The sequence below is a fragment of the Rhamphochromis sp. 'chilingali' genome (genome assembly GCF_963969265.1).
Source record: "Rhamphochromis sp. 'chilingali' genome assembly, chromosome: 2".
Lineage (NCBI taxonomy): Eukaryota > Metazoa > Chordata > Actinopteri > Cichliformes > Cichlidae > Rhamphochromis > Rhamphochromis sp. 'chilingali'.
In genome coordinates this window covers 7,597,345-7,616,766 of record NC_137930.1, presented here as the reverse complement: position 1 = coordinate 7,616,766, position 19,422 = coordinate 7,597,345, and the positions used below count along the sequence as shown (strand labels likewise).

At 40.9% G+C, this 19,422-nt stretch overlaps 1 protein-coding gene across 10 annotated transcripts in view; it reads left to right on the top strand.

Moving 5' to 3' along the window:
- The window catches only part of myo18b (myosin XVIIIB), a 96,470-nt gene that overhangs the window by 59,925 nt on the left and 17,123 nt on the right, over positions 1 to 19,422 (top strand). For 3 of the 10 annotated variants that reach the window (XM_080865694.1, XM_080865695.1, XM_080865699.1), the window contains 5 exons: positions 9 to 142; positions 236 to 277; positions 6,434 to 6,586; positions 7,333 to 8,258; positions 15,304 to 16,044. In XM_080865694.1, the coding sequence (XP_080721820.1) occupies positions 9 to 142; positions 236 to 277; positions 6,434 to 6,586; positions 7,333 to 8,236 (1,233 nt within the window). In that variant the 3' untranslated portion in view covers positions 8,237 to 8,258; positions 15,304 to 16,044. Of the gene's footprint in view, positions 1 to 8; positions 143 to 235; positions 278 to 6,433; positions 6,587 to 7,332; positions 8,259 to 15,300; positions 16,046 to 19,422 lie in introns of those variants that run through there. The other 7 variants (XR_013969764.1, XM_080865698.1, XM_080865697.1 and 4 more) reach the window with 5 other exon arrangements.

Genomic DNA, 19,422 nt, shown 5'->3' with positions numbered 1-19,422 from the left:
CTGTACAGGAAATGAAGGTTGAAGAGCTCAGCACTGTCAGACAGGCATTACAGGCGGACCTGGAGACGTCCATCCGGCGCATCGTTGATCTTCAGGCTGCCCTAGAGGAAGTAGAATCGAGTGATGACAGCGACACTGAAAGGTAATTTGCCCTCACTGAGGTAGCTCCTCTCAGGTTCAGTGATGATATTTGTATGTCTGAACTCAACTTTCACCAATCTGCCCTTCAATCCAGTGTTCACACTGCTGTGGAGTCCTTTACTCAAAAGAAAGACCTGTAAGAAACTCTTGGCTGTGTGTGTGGCTGTGTATATGTGTATGACCTAAAAATATCCGAGCTTGAAGTGTTCTTATTATGCATATTGTTGTGATAATAAATAACAGGATAAAAAAGACATAGACTTCAACTAGCTTTGGCCTTGATTTCCATCATATCCATGCATATCACCAAAGTCAATGCACAATTAAGTCAGCTACACCTTAACCCAAATGATGAAAGTCATTACATAGATGTGTAAATTGGATATTAATTTACTAACGACCATCAGGTCACCAAGGTTAGGGTTGAGTTTTGTTTTAGCTGTTTGTGTGTGTGTGTGTGTGTGTGTGTGTGTGTGTGTGTGTGTGTGTGTGTGTGTGTGTGTGTGTGTGTCCATCCATTTTCTGCTGCTTATCTGGATGGTGGGGGGAAGCAGTCTAAGCAGAGAAGCCCAGACTTCCCTCACCCCAGCTACCTTCTCCTGCTCATCTATGGGGACACCAAGAAGTTCCCAAGCCAGCTATGAGATATAATCTCTCTCGTGCAAATTCTGGTTTCCCCCAGGGGCCCACTACCGGACATGCTCAGAATAACTCACCTATGAGGCGTCTATCTTAGTCAGATGCCCAAAATACCTCATCTTACTCCTTTTGATATGAAGGAGCAGCGGCTCTACTCCGAGTCCCTCTCGTATGACCAAGCTCCTCACCCTCTCTCTAAGGGACAGTCCAGCCACTCTTCGAAGGCTACTTGTGTCTGTGACTTCATTCTTTCGCTCACTGCCCAAAGGTCATGACTATAGGTGAGCGTAGGGATGTTAATTAACTCTTTAATTGACAACTTTGCTTTTATGCTCAGCTCTCTCTTCACCCCAACAGATTGGTGCATTTGCATCACTGCGGACTACTCTGCTTCCACAATAGAAGGCACAACTATGGTATTGAGGAGATCCTCCTCACTTTGTGTGTACTTTTCACTGCCTGAATATAGCCTCAGTTGAGGTAAGCAGTGTTCCACCAAAGCTGTAGACGGTGTGTGTGGAATTCCCTTCCTACTCGTGGTGACTCCTTTAGCCTGAAACCTCTCTTCATCTGTGGTGTCCACCATCTGGTTCTGGCATTACCACCAGAATCAGTTGTCAGCTCAGCACCTCTCTTCACCCAAGTGCCCAAGACAGATGGCTGCAGATCTGATGTTACAATTATAAAATCAATCATCAACCTGCAACCTCAGATGCCTTATGTGCTTATAAACACCTTTATGCTCTAACATGATGTTTGTCATTGACAAACTGTGGTTAGTACAGAAGTACAATAACAAAACACAAGTCCCCCAGGGGAACCTTCATTTTATGCGATTTCTTTGTTGTGTCTTGTATATATGCTTCTATGACAACGAATTTTCCCTCTGAGATTACTAAAGTAGGCTAATGATTGCTGTATTTCATAGTCAGTATACATAGCCAGTCTTGTTAATGATCTGGCTGAGGGGGTTGCAATGGGGACAGAGCATCTCCTTGGTGAACCCCTCACTTGATTATGACTTGTGCATTTGGCTTGAAGTTTGCCTCTTGTGTTTTCCTTCACCTCCATTGGATTCCTAAACGAGGCTCTTAGGGTCCTGTTAATATCATACAACATTCCCGAATCCTTGTGCAAGGCATTGAGTCATAGGCTCTGATAGAGGACTCGAGCTCAAGGACCTGTCCCCTAGTTTACAAAAGCTGTGTATTAGCTGTGTATTGAAAGAGACGTGAAAGTAAAGCATGTAAGGAAAAGACAGAGTTTGAACAATTGTACAACTCTCTTAGGCAGCTTTCACTACTTTGTTTAAGATATCTTGAGGAATAGTTTTCCAGACATCTTGAAGGATATTTAAAGTGGTTGTTTGGATTTTGGCTTCCTTTTGTCCATTCTCTGTTGAGATAATCCTACGTTGCTTTAATAATGTTGAGATCTGTGTTCTGGGAAGGCCAATCCATGACTGGAAAATGGACTTCCACCTCTCCCAGTCGGTTAAGCTGCACTCAGTTCCGATGGAAGGCTTGGACCGAGAGGCAGCTCAGCATCTGCTGCCTCTAAAATGATTTGAACTCTAGCGCTGTACATCACATGTACCCGGCCGATTCGGCAATGGACCAACTGTTCATTTCTTTGCATCCCGGGATCTCGGGCAGGCCCCTGTCCAAGTCCCAGTTGTCCCACTGTGAGGTACAGGCAATCCAGCAGGTTTATGCCTCAGTAGAAGTTCCTCTCCCCTCAGGTGTGCGGGCCCACTCAACCAGTGAGGGTGGAGGGGTGCCTCCCTCTCTGCCATTTGTGCGGCAGTGACATGGTCCCCAACTGCCACCTTCATGTGGTTTTCCCGCTTGAACATGGCAGCCAGCCCCTCTTTCCCGGAGCAGGTTCTGGGTGCCCATCAGCAGTAGCCATCATTCGGGGGGGGGGGGGGGAAGACTTCAAAATAAAGTGCTATTTTAAGTACTTTAAGTACATTTTCAGAATGGTATTGTCTTTAAATAAAAATAATAAAAAGTCTACATAAAGTGCAGTTTTTCTTGTTAGAAAAATAAGGCAGAAAGATAAAAGGTCATTTGACCAGCTTCACCTTTAAACTCTGAGTAACCTTAGCCAAAATTATTTTGTACATTAGGCTAAAACAATGTGATCATGGAACATTTTAGTGCAAAAAATAACAAACCCATTGGACTCACAATACCTCCATGCTTATTTATTGTCCATCTCTTTCAGCCAGTTACTTAGACAAACTAGCCTGTTCACATTTTCAGAGCTCAAGGCAGCTCTCTTTTTTTGTTACTATGTTACTATGTGACCTGCAAGTGATAACAGTCTGTCACATGGGACAGAAGTGGCAGGACTAATTTAATACTTGCGGGCCAGGACAGACAGTTGTGGGTGGGTGCCTGCTCGGCTGGACCACAACTGCAGTTTGCTCGCTGATGGTGGGTTCTGCTCTGTACAAACTCAGGGCCCCTGTTACACAGGGCTTCCTCATCTGAATCAGAATCTGAAGCCAATGAAGACAAGAGAAGGCTCTTTGTCTTTACTGGCGCCTTTGTGGTGGCATCTTTACACTGTTCCTGCAACAGGGCCTCAAGGCTGGTCCAAACCTCTTCTCGCTCTCCCCTTGCAAGACACTTTAAATTCTTAAAGCGTGGGTCAAGCACAGTAGCTGTCTTGAGCCACTGGTGGTTGAGTGTAGCTACACGTTGGGATAGGTCCTTTGTGAAGGCAGTCACCATGTAGTTTGAGTCATCATCAGAGACCTCCATGGTGTGATGCAGGTGGCAGAAAGAAGTTAAAACAATTGAATATGAGACATATGTCTCACCTCCAAGAAGCTGAGTCACAAACCTGTAGTAGACAGTTCAAGAAAGTATTTTTTAATCTACACAATAACTGTCAACTATAGAGCTTTTTGAAGAAACAGTAACAATAAGTTAAAAAATAGTTTTATTTACCTGCATGGCTCAAGGATAGTCACCAGCTTTTGGAGTTTTACCAGCTCTGATGGAGTTAAAATGACTAGCTTGTGCTTTTGTTTGTCTAAAGCAGCAAAAACAGCCTCTTGATTCTTTAGTAGATGAAAAAACATATCCAGCATTTAATTCCACCCTGTGGAAACATGTTGTATGAGTGGTTCTTTCTGTTGCCCAAGTCTTGTTTCCTCCTGGTGTAATTCCTCTGTATCAGCAGGGCTGTGTTTAAAGTGACCCACTATCTTGCAACATTTTGCTAATGCATCACTAAAACCACTATCAGCAGGGCTAACAGTGAGGGTTGTTTGCAATATGTGAGCAACACAAAGCATGTGATGGAATGGGAGGTGCTGCAGCCACCATGGTTCGTGCACTGTCTGTCCCAATTGTGGTTACCTTTTGTTGAATTCCCCATTCTTTTGCAAAAGAGAGAAACTACTCAGCGCAGTTTTTGGAATAGTTTCTGATGATTACTAACAGAATCCAATCCAATATAGTTTTATTTATATAGCACATTTTAAAACCCGAAGGCACACCAAAGTGCTTCACAGTAATATGGAGAAACAACATAAGTCAATAACAGAGTACAGATCGGGCACTAGCACAGGCAGAATGGAGGCACTAATAGACCGGAAGAGTTAAGTAGAATAGGTATCAAACCTCAATACAGGAGGAAGGTCAGATCGTGAATACAAAATATCTACTAAGAAGATAAAAACAGCAGTAAAATTAATAATAAAATAATACATTTAATAAAAAGTTTAAAAAGGGTATTAACTGGTCAGAAAAGCCAGGTTAAATAAGTATGCTTTCAATCTTGATTTAAAGGATTGGATAGAGTCTGTGGCACGAATAGAAGCAGGAAGGCTATTCCAAAGGTTGGGTGCAGCTGAAGCAAAGGCACAATCGCCTCTGGTCTTCAGTCTAAACTTAGGTTGGGCCGACACCTTTTGTTGGTACTCGAACTGGGACTGCTAGTGCTAACAGCTCCCACAGTTTCCGTGCTCGCTGCAACATGTTTTGCATTTAGATGGTAAGGTTGAGGTGCTTTGGTGGTATGCAAACTCCTTTTTGCACAGTTTGCACAAAATCACACTTTTATGAAGGGTTGGGTAGTCTTTTGAAATTAAATTTGCCTCCGATCAGTCCTAGCAACACGCTTTCTTCAGATTCTTCTATTTTTGTAGGCCGCTCGGAGAAGCATTCTGACAAATTTCCCACGTGTGGGACTAATAAAGGTTATCTTATCTTATCAAACTATCACTGGTTTCACGCCTGCACAGCTTGCTTTACATGTAATCTGTGGGGCGTGGCCCGGCTAGCCGGAGTGTCTTCAAGAAGTATCCATACTTCTATGTATCATACCCCATACATATGGAATATGTAATGGAGTGGAGAGATAGTCTCTCACTCAGAGAACCAAGGTTACAATGTAACCGTACGTTACATTTGGTGAGTATAGTATTGTTATTGATACTTATAATAGTCAAAAGTATTTAGTTATCCTTCAAGGCGATTGAGATATGAAAGTGTCATGTTGGGCTCATTGGCAGGCAACGGTAGGACTGAAACACAGGACTCCAAAACGGACTTTTTTTTATTTAGCTGAGAAAGCGAACTAAAAATCAAAGTACAAAGAAACACAAAAAGAAACAAAAGATAAACTAGTACTAAGAAACTGGCAACTCACTGGAAACTCACAACTAGACATAACTAGGGAACATGGAAAACACACGAGAAAAACACAGCCAAGGTGGAGAACACCAGAATAAACAGGGCAAAACTGAAGACTTAAATACACACACACAGGATAACCACGGGATGGGAAACGGGTGAGAAGACAGCTGGGACTAATCAGACAGAGAGGAATCAAAACTGAATACACTGAACACAGGACAACGGACTATCAAACTAAAACAGGAAGCAAGAGACACATACTAAGATGTGGCCTGACTGAAGACAAGGAACACAGGAGGAGCAAGACGGCGCGTGAGACACGACAGGGGAACAAATTAATAAACACGGAGACAGAACTTAACATGCACGAGAGACATGACAGACTATCCAAGGAACAAGGACACAGGGGAAGCAAAAACAGAACCATGAATAATACTAAATAAAAAAATATAAATAAAAACAAGAAAAAAAAAACACTGGGTCACTGACCCAAGACCATGACAAATACCACACAGGAAAGGATCACAACAATACGAACCAAAACCAGGGAGTTAACTTTAGAATATTGCTGAATGTCCAAAACATAAACTTTGGGTCTCTGACTCAAGGCCATGACAGAAGGGTTTTGTACATGACTACTAACATCCAAAATCCACAGGACACTAACTTAACTGATGGCATGCCTTAGAGCATGTTTTTACCATAGACCAATAAGTATTTTTCATTTCCTTTTGTAAGCATGTAAGCAAAAAACAGTCCTGTGATAAAGTGCGCCATGAAAGTTTGCAGTGTGCCAATCTTATGAGTCATTACTTGCTGCTCCACCCCTGCTGTAATGCTATCTTGGCTTACAGTGGAATCATCAGCTGTTTATGGAGCTGCAGTCGCATATTTCCTTTTTTATTGTGCTTGCATGTTTATAGCAGCTGAAAAGGTAAAGATCTAATTTCATTCAATTTGGCTGTAGCAGATTTCTGAGGTTTGCTTTGGTCCTGCAGTGACTCTGTGTCCAGTGTCGGCTCTGTTGGGGGAGAAGGCATTCACACATGGTCAGGAGTGTCTAGAGGAGGCTCCCGCGGTGGAAGCTCACTTCACAGCAGCCAGGGGGGCCGTCAGTCTGTTGCTGACACCATCAGCACCTACAGCTTACAGTAAGTCTGCTAACACAAGGTACTTCAAGCTGCAATGATAAATCACTTAGCTTGATTTTGATGAGCTAACTAGCTACGATAAGTGTTTCAAGTACTGTGTGACACTACTATTAACTACTGTCTAACTACTGCATGCTCCATCATTCAAGTAAGTAAATCCCAAAAAGTTGAAGTCACTTGGATGAATGAGGAAATGTTTCTCCCACTGAAGAGTGCTGGTGGTTGTCTGGAGCCTATCCCAGCTGTCTTAAAGCGAGAGGCAGGGTACACCCTGGACATAGACAACCATTCGCACTCTCATTCACACCTATGAGCAATTTAGGGTTTCCAATTAACCTATCCCCACTAACTGCACGTCTTATGAAGTAACATTTCAATCAAATATATTGTTTCTTACAGTTTTGGTCAATTACAAAAAGTACCTTTGAAATCTCCTGATTTGTGCTCTACCACAGAAAATATTTGAATTCTTCAGAATCACAAAGATGATGTGTGGACATTCAGCTTAATGCTTTCATGTTGTGCTCAGAGTTTTTCAAAAAGCAAAAATGTTGAATGGATCAAATTGATTTGATATAATGCTCAGCCCTGTTTAGGCTGTTTAGTTGGACAGAGAATGTTTTTGATAATAAACACCCAATAGATGAAATGAGACAATATTTAGTTCTAGCCCTAGATGTCTGTGTATGTTAGCCAAACATATGGGCTGGTTTGTGGTTTAAACTGCTTCTTTTATCACTCTCTAGTTCTTGTGTGAATCCTGATGATGAGGGCTCTGAGGCTGGAGGCGTTGCTAGCAGATCTCTTGGTCGAGCCCCATCCTCCACAGCTCTGTCTGAATTGTTGGAAGGACTTCGTAAACGCAGAGCTGGTGGTGATGCAGGAGATGAAACTGGCAGTACTGTCTCTTTGGCAATTTATCAAACAACCGGCGCATCGACTCTCAGACGGAGAGCCTCGGCCCTCTCTCTCAGTCCAGAAGATGTCCAGGAGCCCAGACCTGGTCCCAGCATCCTGAAACCATCCTCCCCACTCCTGCCACGTTCTACCAAAACTCTCTCTGCAGCTGGAGGCAAAGTCTCTCGCTTTAACTCAGGTGATTCTCTCTCATCGCTTCCCTCATTGCCGCACCTCTCCTCACTTGCTGCTCGTCATCATGCTCCTTCCGTCTCCATCCCAGAGGAAGAGAAGTCGCTGCACTCTGTCACAACTCCCATCCAGCGCTCCCCTCTGGCAGCACGGCAGTGCATGGTGGGGAGCCTCATTCCAGAGGACGTAGGTGAAGGATCCCTAGGTTCAGAACCCATGGTCTTCCAAAATCGGCGTCTGCCTTTGGACCGTGACGACGCGGCCTCAGACATCTTGCCTGCAATCAGGAGAGCTCAGTCAACCAGCAGCCTGGCCAGCTCAGTCAGAGGAGGTAGGAGAGCACTAAGCGTCCACTTTGGAGAGCTGCCTCCCTCGAGCCACAGCAGGAAAAGCTCTGAATCGGAGTCCTCTAGCTCAGGTGGATCAGGACGAAGCTCCCAGGGTGGTGGGCCAAGACGCAGGTTTGAGAGGCCGCAGGGTGAGAGATTGGAAGCAGAGGGCAGCGAGGGGGGAGACGTGGCTTCACTCATGAAGAAATACCTGAAAAAGGAGACTGACTGAAGCAGATGTGCGGCAGTCTCAGGTGTGTAGATGGACAGCTACATGTAGGAACTGGGGGAACATTTGAAATAGTAAACAGTAGTTGCATCACATTGTTTTGATATCAGAGCCATTTTTTTCCACATGCATGTTAGTCAAATCCATCGTAGAAACCTTTTTAAAGCGGTTCTGTTATGCTTATTTGAAATGTCATTTTATTTTCTTATATTTTATTTTCTGAAAGTAGTTTTTTGTGATTCACAGTTCAAAATAATCCTGTTTTTAGTCTCATACTTGGACTTGGTGCAACCCTTCAGTTAAGAAGCTGAGTTAGTTTTTCTTACAGACAGCCGACTGTAAACACCTTACAACCAAAAGATTTGAACAGCAAGCAGGTGGAGCTTCTGAGCAATGCATATGTAACAAAACCTTACTTTTTAACAACACAGACTGTAAATACAAGATGGACTTGGTCAAAGCAAAGCCTTCTTAACAGTGGTTGGTGCTCATGATCTTGATTTATGGAGCCACAAGTTGCCAAATTTGTATAATAGTGAATGCTGCGTGCATAAACTGTATTGCTACATGCACAAACACAGACAACTTCTAACTTCTTCAACTTCTGCTAATTAAGAAAATGCTACAATGTTTACCAGCAAACCTCAAGACCAATTTTCTTCAAGGAAGGTTTTTAACGAAACAGCAGGTCACATTTTTTATTGAAAATGCACCACTGAGCAATAATAGCGTAACTAGCAGTACATTTTGTGCTGTGTTGTCACTGTGCTATCTTTGTAAATACTGTCAATACTTCTTTTAGACCCGTTTGTGGTGCCGCAGTTGGTTAGTAAATCTAGCCCTAAAATGGTAAATGTGGCAACCATTACACCTGCTGACAGCTGCTAAATACCTTTTTAGTAGGTGTCAGTGTGCAACTGTGTCAGGGGCCAAGATGACAAACATAAGGGATTGCATTTATATAGCGCTTTTCGGGGCCCTCAAAGCGCTTTACATTTCATTTCATTTTTTTCATTTATTTATTTATTTCACACTTGGTACAACAGTTCAAACAAACCAACCACACTTTCTATCAATAAAGCACTACAACCATGTGTGAAAAGGAGCAGGAAGAAGAAAATACTCTTATTAAACCCTGCCCCCTATCTACAATCCAACTTATATTACAAGTGGGCACCAAAAATCAGGGAACAAACTAAGATTAACATTTATCTCCAGTCCTAACTCAAACCAAACAACAAATTTACAATCAGAATATACCACTCCACATAGTAACAAGGAGAAAAATAAAATTAAAATAAATAAAACAAAAAATTATAATGGATCCTTTTTCAATGAACTCCAATTTCATTCACATTCTTCATATTGAGTTATCGTTTTAAGCATGTAACACTTTTTAAAACAATGTAAATTTATACAATTCTTTAAATTATAATGAAGAGAGTTCCACAGTCGTATACCCCTAACCGTTGGACTCATTAATCTTTGTGTAGTCCTAGCTAACTGATGCTTAAAATAAAATTTCCTTCTGCTATCTTCTCCCCCTGAACACAATAAAAATACTCTTTGTAACTTAAAGGGCAAAATATTATTTTTAGCCTTAAACATAATTAATAGTGTCCGTAATTTCACTAAATCTCCTAATTTTAATAATTTCGATTTTTAAATAATTTATTTGTATGTTCTCTATAATTAACATTATGAATCATTCGTATCACTTTCTTCTGTAATAAGTTTAGAGGTTTTATAGTATTCTCATATGTATTCCCCCAGACTTCAATACAGTAACTAAAATATGAGAAAAACAATGAAAAATATAAAATGCGCATTGTTTTATAGTCTAATAAATCTCTTACATTTCCCAGAATATAAATGTTTTTAACCATCTTCTTTCTAATATACTCAATATGCGATTTCCACGTCAAATTTTCATGTACTATTACACCCAAAAAGCGAAAATCAGTAACTCTTTCAATCAATTCTCCATCAATGGACATAATAACTTCTTCCGCCGAATATCATGAATTTCGTTTTTGTCAGATTCAAAGATAATTTATTTACATCAAACCATATTTTTAATCTTAACATCTCAGAAATCATAATTTCAACCAAATCTTTCAAATTCTCTCCAGAGCAATAAAAATTTGTGTCATCTGCAAATAAAATAAAATTTAACCTTTTTGATACGTCACAGATATCATTAATGTATAAATTAAAAAGTTTAGGTCCCAAAATAGAACCTTGAGGAACGCCACATACAATCTTCAATCTTTCAGAGGTGTTACCGAGATAATGTACATATTGCGACCTATTTTCTAAATAACTCCTTAACCAATTCAATGCCACTCCTCTCACACCATAATTATACACTTTAGAAATCAAAATAGAATGTTGTAATGTATCAAAAGCTTTTTTTAAATCAACAAATACCCCCACTTTATATTTATTATTATTGGTTGCAGATGAATCGTCAATGAAAGTCAACAATGCTAATGCCGTTGATCTATTTTTACGAAATCCAAATTGATTTTCATTTATTAGTTGATATTTTTCAATAAAACTATCAAGTCTTTGCGCAAAAAGTTTTTCAAGCACTTTTGAAAACTGAAAAAAGAGACACTGGCCTATAATTGTTAAAACTATGCTTATCTCCTGATTTATATAAGGGTATCACTTTTGCCACTTTCATTCGATCAGGAAATACTCCTGATTGTAACGAAAGATTAAAAATATAGCAAAGAGGAATACTTATACAATCTAAAGTCTTTTTAATTACAACCATGTCTATACCATCACAGTCAGTAGATTTTTTTTAGTTTTACAATTTTCTACAATTGCTACTATTTCTTTTATGGAAGTATCAGCCAAGAATATAGAATTAAACACTCTACTTTCTCCTTTCCAGGCTTCCTCATATTCTGGATCGTCATTTTTTCTAATTAAATTTGCTAAAGTGGGTCCAACATTTACAAAAAAAGAAGTGAATTGTGGGGATAGGTTAATTGGATAATCCAAATTGTCACTAGGTGTGAATGTGCGAATGAATGTGAGTGCAAATGGTTGTCTGTCCCTGTGTGTTGGCCCTGCGACAGACTGGCGACCTGTCCAGGGTGTACCCCGCCTCTCGCCCTATGACAGCTGGGATAGGCTCCAGCGCCCCCCGCGACCCTGAAAAGGATAAGTGGAAGCGAATGGATGGATGGATGGAATTGAATTAGTTTACTATTTCAGTCTCGTCTTCGACAACTTGATTATTCTTAATGAAATAATTAGGTCGATCTAAGGCTGTGTTCTTGTTACCCAATACTTCTTTAAAAATATTCCAAATGCCCTTAATATTATTCTTGTTTTCCTGAAAAAGTTTATTATAGTAGTCTTTCTTAGCTTTCCTCAATATTAATACCAACTTATTTTTATAAACTTTATATTTAATTTCCGCATTCTTAGTTCTCTGTGTTATATAATCCCTATATAAATTATTTTTCTTTTTACATGCATTTGCAAGACCCTTAGTTATCCAAGGTTTCAAATTCTTATTCTTTTTCTTATACTTAAATGATACCAATGGACAATGTTTATCATACAAGGCCAAATAAGTATTTAAAAAAGCTCCATATGCAACGTTGACCTCATTAACATAAACTTCCTTCCAGTCCACTTCCATGAGATCTTGTCTAAACTTGTTGATTGCCTCGTTATTTCTTAACCTTCTATGACTCACGAAACCAACTTCTTCCTTTCTTTTCATATTTAAATCAAAAGTAAAAAAGACTGGTAGATGATCACTTATATCATTTATGATGAGGCCACTCATAATATTACTCTCCAAGCTATTAATGAAAATATGATCAATTAGTGTTTCTGATTTATCTGTTATTCTACTCGGCTTTATAATTAAAGGATAAAATCCTTTACCAAGTAATAATTCAAAAAAATCTAACGCAGCCTTATCATTTGCCTCTTTACAAAGATCAATATTCTAATCACCACACAAACATAGTCTTATTTCCCTTAGCTTTACTCAATTAGTCTTCTACTGCCTCTGTAAATAACTCAATCTGTGACCCCGGTTTCCTATATATACACGTTACAATTATATTACTACTTCTTTCTATATCCAATTCCACTGTTACAGATTCCATTAAATCATCTATAGCCACAGACACACATTCAACTTTTTTACATTTCAAATCACAATTAAGAAAAAGTGCCATTCTTCCTGCCTTTTTCTTAATTCTATTTACAAAGTATAAATCGTACCCTTCGATACAGAAATGACAACCCCTCTTCTCATCTAACCATGTTTCAGACAGAGCAATTATTTGAAACCTGCCTCTCAGACTATACAGGAAATCTTTAATCGAAGCAAAACTTCTATAAAGACTTCTGCAATTAATATGAGTTAAAGAAAATGTATTAACTATTTCAACCGTATCCTTGAATTGCTCCTCTGTATAATAGTCACATGTGACATTAATTGTATTAAGCACATTCCTTTCAGGGTCAATACCTACTTAAAAATCATATGATTTATGATCTGAGTCGTCAAGCATTATGCATAATTATTCTAAAACTATCTATTTGTAACCGGACTTACGACTTATCATTAAGAATGACCGAACTCCACTAGCCAGTAGCAGAAGATCTAGGATCGGCAGGAGCCCAAGGTATAAACACCAATAAGGAGAGACCACATCACAATAGACTGTTCACAAATTTGTTATATTTGACACACAGCAGCTGCAACAATGTAATGAAAGCAATAAAATAAAATACAAAATATTTCCCCCAAAATAACAAACTAAATAAAAGTGCGCGCATACAGCTTTCTCTGAGTCAATTGTATGAGTGGATAATGTCTGGTCACTGATGGATCGTTGGGGCCCGTTCAGTTTGTTTAATGTTTGTCCTACCACACTCCGATGAAGGAAGAAAGTTTGTAGTCCTGCAGGTATCTGAAGCTTCAATGGGAACGAAACTTTGGCTTCAATAAAACCTTGGCAAATCCTATTCAATTTCTGGTTGGCTCGCCATCCAGTTAACTGGAACTGTGGAATCACTGCTCCTCGACGGGGCTTGCTTCAGACTGGGTCCATCTGTCGAGTCATCCTTTTACCAGATAACAAAAAAACCTGACCGTTGACAGGGTGAAACTCTGAACAACCAAAATCAACTGCAGCAGACTTGCTTTTAACTCCTAGCGATTCGACTTCGGGAACATTAGTTTCTCTGGCACATGGCATTGTATGAACAGGAACAAAATGGCAACACAGGAAATCATGTGATCAAGGTCAACAGCAAGGGTCACTGGGAGCTCATTGCTGATTGGCCAAGTTAAATGACAACAGATAATCTTATTTGTCCACATCTTCCTTTAAACATAAAAGAAAAAAGAAATGACTAAATTGTTTACATTATACACGAAAAAAAACTACTTTCCACTGCTCTTTTTTTCTAGCTGGGCTACATATTACCCTCAAAAAAAAAAGAAAAAAAGAAAGGGATCCTTAGCAATCGCACATTCATTTATCGACAAATTTTAAAGTCCGTTGATCTCTATGTACAATTTACAATTTCCTTTTGTCCTTTTCCACCCGAAGTAGCATCTGTTCTTGTAAAGGATGAACTAATTGTTTTTAGGCTCATAGCCATGATTGGTCGTAGCCGTTTGCCTATCTTGATAATGTCATCTCGTATAAATGTCCAATTCCTCAAGATCCTTAATCGTTATAACCTTGGCTTCTTCTGGCGTTCCATTCAGTTTGATCATCACCTTACAGTTCCTGGTCCAGGTTGCTTGAATCTTTTGCTCCTTCCGTAAAATGCGAGCTTGTCTAGCAATATCTGCATTTCTTTTTGTAAGATGTTCATTCAAATATACTCCGCTTCCTCTCAAAAGGCTGGACCGCCTCAGCAAATCAACTTTGTGTTTACGGTTTACAAATCTCACTACAATTGCTGGAGGAGCATTAGTGTGCCTTATAGGAAGGGTATAGCATGCAGATATATTATTACTATGCAGGGGAAGTTTTTTATTCGAAAAGAATTCCACAACCTGCCGTTCCAACGACTGTAGCTCCTCCATCGGGGGCTCGTCTTCTCCTCTTTTTACGCCGGTCCCAGACTCGGTGACTCTCGCATAACTCCTGTGTTTAGTTTCCAGACCCGTAATAATCACTTCCTCAAGTCGAGCCTGCTGTTCTAGATCGTCCACCTTCCTTTCCAAAAACTGGATTGTCTTGTCTTTCTCCTTAATCAGGTTTTTTAGTTCTTTGATTTGGTCCATCATCGACATTAATATTCCTTGTTGCTTATTTACTTTTTCAATTTCCGACGTCAGCGAGTTAAGTGAATGTTTAATCTCCTCCAGATCTTCTTCAACTTTCTTCATCTTTGCCATTTCGTCTCTTATAAATGTCAACCTTAGTTTATTTATTTGCCCAAACAAGGTCTATAATTGAAATTGTTTGGAGTTTTAACACCAAACATCACCGCACCACCGCGAGGACGCCAATCCTGCTGTGATCACGCCCGCCATCTTGTGATCATGTCAAATGACACATGACATTTCTTTTTGCAGATCCAACATTAAGATGCCTCTAGCATTTCTATGCACTTGCACGTAATTGCTGCCTTGAGAAACATGCAGGTTTTTATGAGTTTTCATAGAAGTGCCCAAGAATAAAATATGTTCTTAACTTCCAAGGTCATTATCAGGGAACGGGGCCTCCATTATTTCAGATGTGATTTCATACTGGCACCACAGAGGAAAACCTACTAGACATTGTCATTAATTTCATCTTATTGCTCTGAAAATTGTAAAACAGTAACATCATTTTCTTTCAAATGAGAGCTCCCTGTGGGGAGTGGGCGTAGCATGACTCATAAATATCTGAGCTTATAGTATTTTTAGTCCCATTTCAACTTCAGAGGTGGTTGATAACTACAGGCCCAGATAGTGTATGTGTTACATGTTACTCTTTGTTTCACATCATCTTTGCTATTCTGACCATCTTGTCTTTGATTTTTTTTCTATTGTCCTGTCATCCATCCACATCCACATCCAGCAGAGACCTTTGGAGATGGCGAGTGTTCCTCCCACGGCAACACAGAAGCTTTTTGACTCTTCATATGGAAATTCACAAGTCACCAAAAATACATTTGTTCGATTTTTGATCACTCAGTCTGTATTTAAAGTAAGCAGTTTATATATGAATAAAGACAATGAAATGAACAGTTTGCTTTGTAACTTTACTCTTTGTGAGTCATTTCTCCAAGAGATTCCTTTTTTAAAATTATTAAATTATATTGTTTTGGTCTTGTGTTGAAAAATTCTATCACAGATGTGGATGTGGTGCTTTGAAAATCTTTCAAAAAAAAGGAGAGTTTGGTGCTGCACAACAAGTTGCAGTGGAATTGTAATTTCACTGTGGTGTGGTCCAGAACCACTGAAACCAAAACAAGTGCTGTATCGGGAAGACAATTGACCTTCTGACACACGCTACCTTTTAAGTCCATGCTTGGTATTAACCCTGTGCTCTGCTTAGAATTTTTTCTTCGCTCAGTGTAAAGCAATGCAGCATGTTTCCTGTCACTCCACTCTTAGATTGCAAAGTGTTTTCTTCCTGTTTTTACTTTCTTGCTCCCACCTCAGACACATATAACCAGTATGATGCTGTGTGTAGTGGTAGCTTTTCGTTTACTTGGATTTGATGCTGTGTGAATACCATAGACCCTATATAAAAATTGCGATAACCCCCTTGACAATCCCCATTGCTTTCTTGGGTGGAGTGTTATCGATTAATTCTTGCAAGGATAAAGTTTTGTATTTTTTCATCAAAACAGATGAGTTATAAAAAATGCATTTGTTCAGAGACGCACCGTGTTGGCTCTGAATTTTCATGATGACTCACACTATTTTATTCAAGTTTTTCTTTATTGAAACATTGAATAGTTATTTTACTAATAACCATAGATCTAACCACCTGCCATTGTTCTTGCTAGTCTTTTTGCAAACACTATTAAGCTTTGTAAATAAATATAGAAACTTATTAGACTAAAGGCTTAAAGGAAATTGTGCAAGAAATACTTGAGGTGCCACAACAGACAGGCATTGATGTGCGATGTGTCCCTGTGATTTCCAGGTCCAGGGCAGGAAAAAAGAGTGATGGCATAATTAAACGTAATCTGCTGCTCAGCTGCTAAACTTAAACGGCATCGTTATTGACAGTTGAAACTCCCAAACTTAACACCTTGGCATGATCTGAAAACTCAGAAACATGGTAACTTGGACATACAGTGGGGCAAAAAAGTATTTAGTCAGCCACCGATTGTGCAAGTTCCCCCACTTAAAATGATGACAGAGGTCAGTAATTTGCACCAGAGGTACACTTCAACTGTGAGAGACAGAATGTGAAAAAAAAATCCATGAATTCACATGGTAGGATTTGTAAAGAATTTATCCGTAAATTAGGGTGGAAAATAAGTATTTGGTCACCTCAAACAAGGAAAATCTCTGGCTCTCACAGACCTGTAACGTCTTCTGTAAGAAGCTTTTCTGTCCCCCACTCGTTACCTGTATGAATGGCACCTGTTTGAACTCATCATCTGTATAAAAGACACCTGTCCACAGCCTCAAACAGTCAGACTCCAAACTCCGCCATGGCCAAGACCAAAGAGCTTTCGAAGGACACCAGGAAAAGTATTGTAGACCTGCACCAGACTGGGAAGAGTGAATCTACAATAGGCAAGCAGCTTGGTGTGAAAAAATCAACTGTGGGAGCAATCATCAGAAAATGGAAGACATACAAGACCACTGATAATCTCCCACGATCTGGGGCTCCACGCAAGATCTCATCCCGTGGGGTCAAAATGATCATGAGAACGGTGAGCAAAGATCCCAGAACCACACGGGGGGACCTGGTGAATGACCTGCAGAGAGCTGGGACCAAAGTAACAAAGGTCACCATCAGTAACACACTACAACGGCAGGGAATCAAATCCCGCAGTGCCAGACGTGTACCGCTGCTGAAGCCAGTGCATGTCCAGGCCCGTCTGAAGTTTGCCAGAGAGCACATGGATGATGCAGCAGAGGATTGGGAGAATGTCATGTGGTCAGATGAAACCAAAGTAGAACTTTTTGGTATAAACTCAACTCGTCGTGTTTGGAGGAAGAAGAATACTGAGTTGCATCCCAAGAACACCATACCTACTGTGAAGCATGGGGGTGGAAACATCATGCTATGGGGCTGTTTTTCTGCCAAGGGGACAGGACGACTGATCCGTGTTAAGGACAGAATGAATGGGGCCATGTATCGTGAGATTTTGAGCCAAAACCTCCTTCCATCAGTGAGAACTTTGAAGATGAAACGAGGCTGGGTCTTCCAACATGACAATGATCCAAAACACACCGCCCGGGCAACAAAGGAGTGGCTCCGTAAGAAGCATTTGAAAGTCCTGGAGTGGCCTAGCCAGTCTCCAGACCTCAACCCCATAGAAAATCTGTGGCGGGAGTTGAAAGTCCGTGTTGCTCGGCGACAGCCCCAAAACATCACTGCTCTCGAGAAGATCTGCATGGAGGAATGGGCCAAAATACCAGCTACTGTGTGTGCAAACCTGGTAAAGACCTATAGTAAACGTTTGACCTCTGTTATTGCCAACAAAGGTTATGTTACAAAGTATTAAGTTGTATTTTTGTTATTGACCAAATACTTATTTTCCACCCTGATTTACGAATAAATTCTTTACAAATCCTACCATGTGGATTCATGGATTTTTTTTTCACATTCTGTCTCTCACAGTTGAAGTGTACCTCTGGTGCAAATTACTGACCTCTGTCATCATTTTAGGTGGGGGAACTTGCACAATCGGTGGCTGACTAAATACTTTTTTGCCCCACTGTACTAGGGAACATTAAGGCACAAGGAGCATGCATACAAAGCCAGATGACAATGACATGACAGGAAACAGAGAAAGACTGATGACTTAAATACACAGGATAATGAGAGGATGGGTAACAGGTGGAAACGGAGCTGGAACAAATCTGACCAAGGAAGCAAAACTAAATATGATGCACATGAAACAAGGTGCTGTGAAAATAAATCAGGAAACACTAAGGGAACTAAACCAAAACCACAGAGATAAGCGCAATAATCAGAAAACACATAAATGTAAGAAAACTAAACTAGGAAACATAATTCACTCTAGGAATACTACAACAATGATTAACCAAGATTCAAAAGTTCACAAACAAAAAACACTGAGTTAAAGACGCAAAATCATGAGTTAGACCCTTTAGATTTACACAAATTGACGACAACCTTAACTGTTTCATAAGATAATATTTCATCCATCCATCCATCTTCATCCGCTTTATCCGGGGCCGGGTCGCGGGGGCAGCAGCCTAAGCAAAGAGGCCCAGACCTCCCTCTCCCCAGCCACCTCCTCCAGCTTATCCGGGGGAATACCAAGGCGTTCCCAGGCCAGCCGAGAGATATAATCTCTCCAGCGTGTCCTGGGTCTGCCCCGGGGCCTCCTCCCGGTGGGACATGCCTGGAACACCTCACCCAGGAGGCGCCCAGGGGGCATCCTTGTCAGATGCCCGAACCACCTCAGCTGGCTCCTTTCGATGTGGAGCAGCAGCTGCTCTACTCTGAGCCCCTCCCGGATGGCCGAACTTCTCACCCTGTCTCTAAGGGAGACGCCAGCCACCCTTCGGAGGAAGCTCATTTCTGCCGCTTGTATCCCCAATCTCGTTCTTTCGGTCACTACTCACAGCTCGTGGCCATAGGTGAGGGTAGGGATGTAGATCGACCGGTAAATTGAGAGCTTCGCTTTTACACTCAGCTCCCTCTTCACCACGACGGACCGGTGCAGCGTCCGCATTACTGCAGCTGCAGCCCCAATCCGTCTGTCGATCTCCGGCTCCCTTCTCCCATCACTCGCGAACAAGACCCCGAGATACTTGAACTCCTCCACTTGGGGCAGGAACTCATCCCCGACCCGGAGTGGGCACTCCACCCTTTTCCGGCTGAGAACCATGGCCTCAGATTTGGAGGTGCTGATCCTCATTCCCGCTGCTTCACACTCGGCTGCGAACCGTTCCAGTGCGAGCTGGAGGCCCTCACCCGATGAAGCCAACAGAACCACATCATCTGCAAAAATCAGAGATGAGATTCTGAGGCCACCAA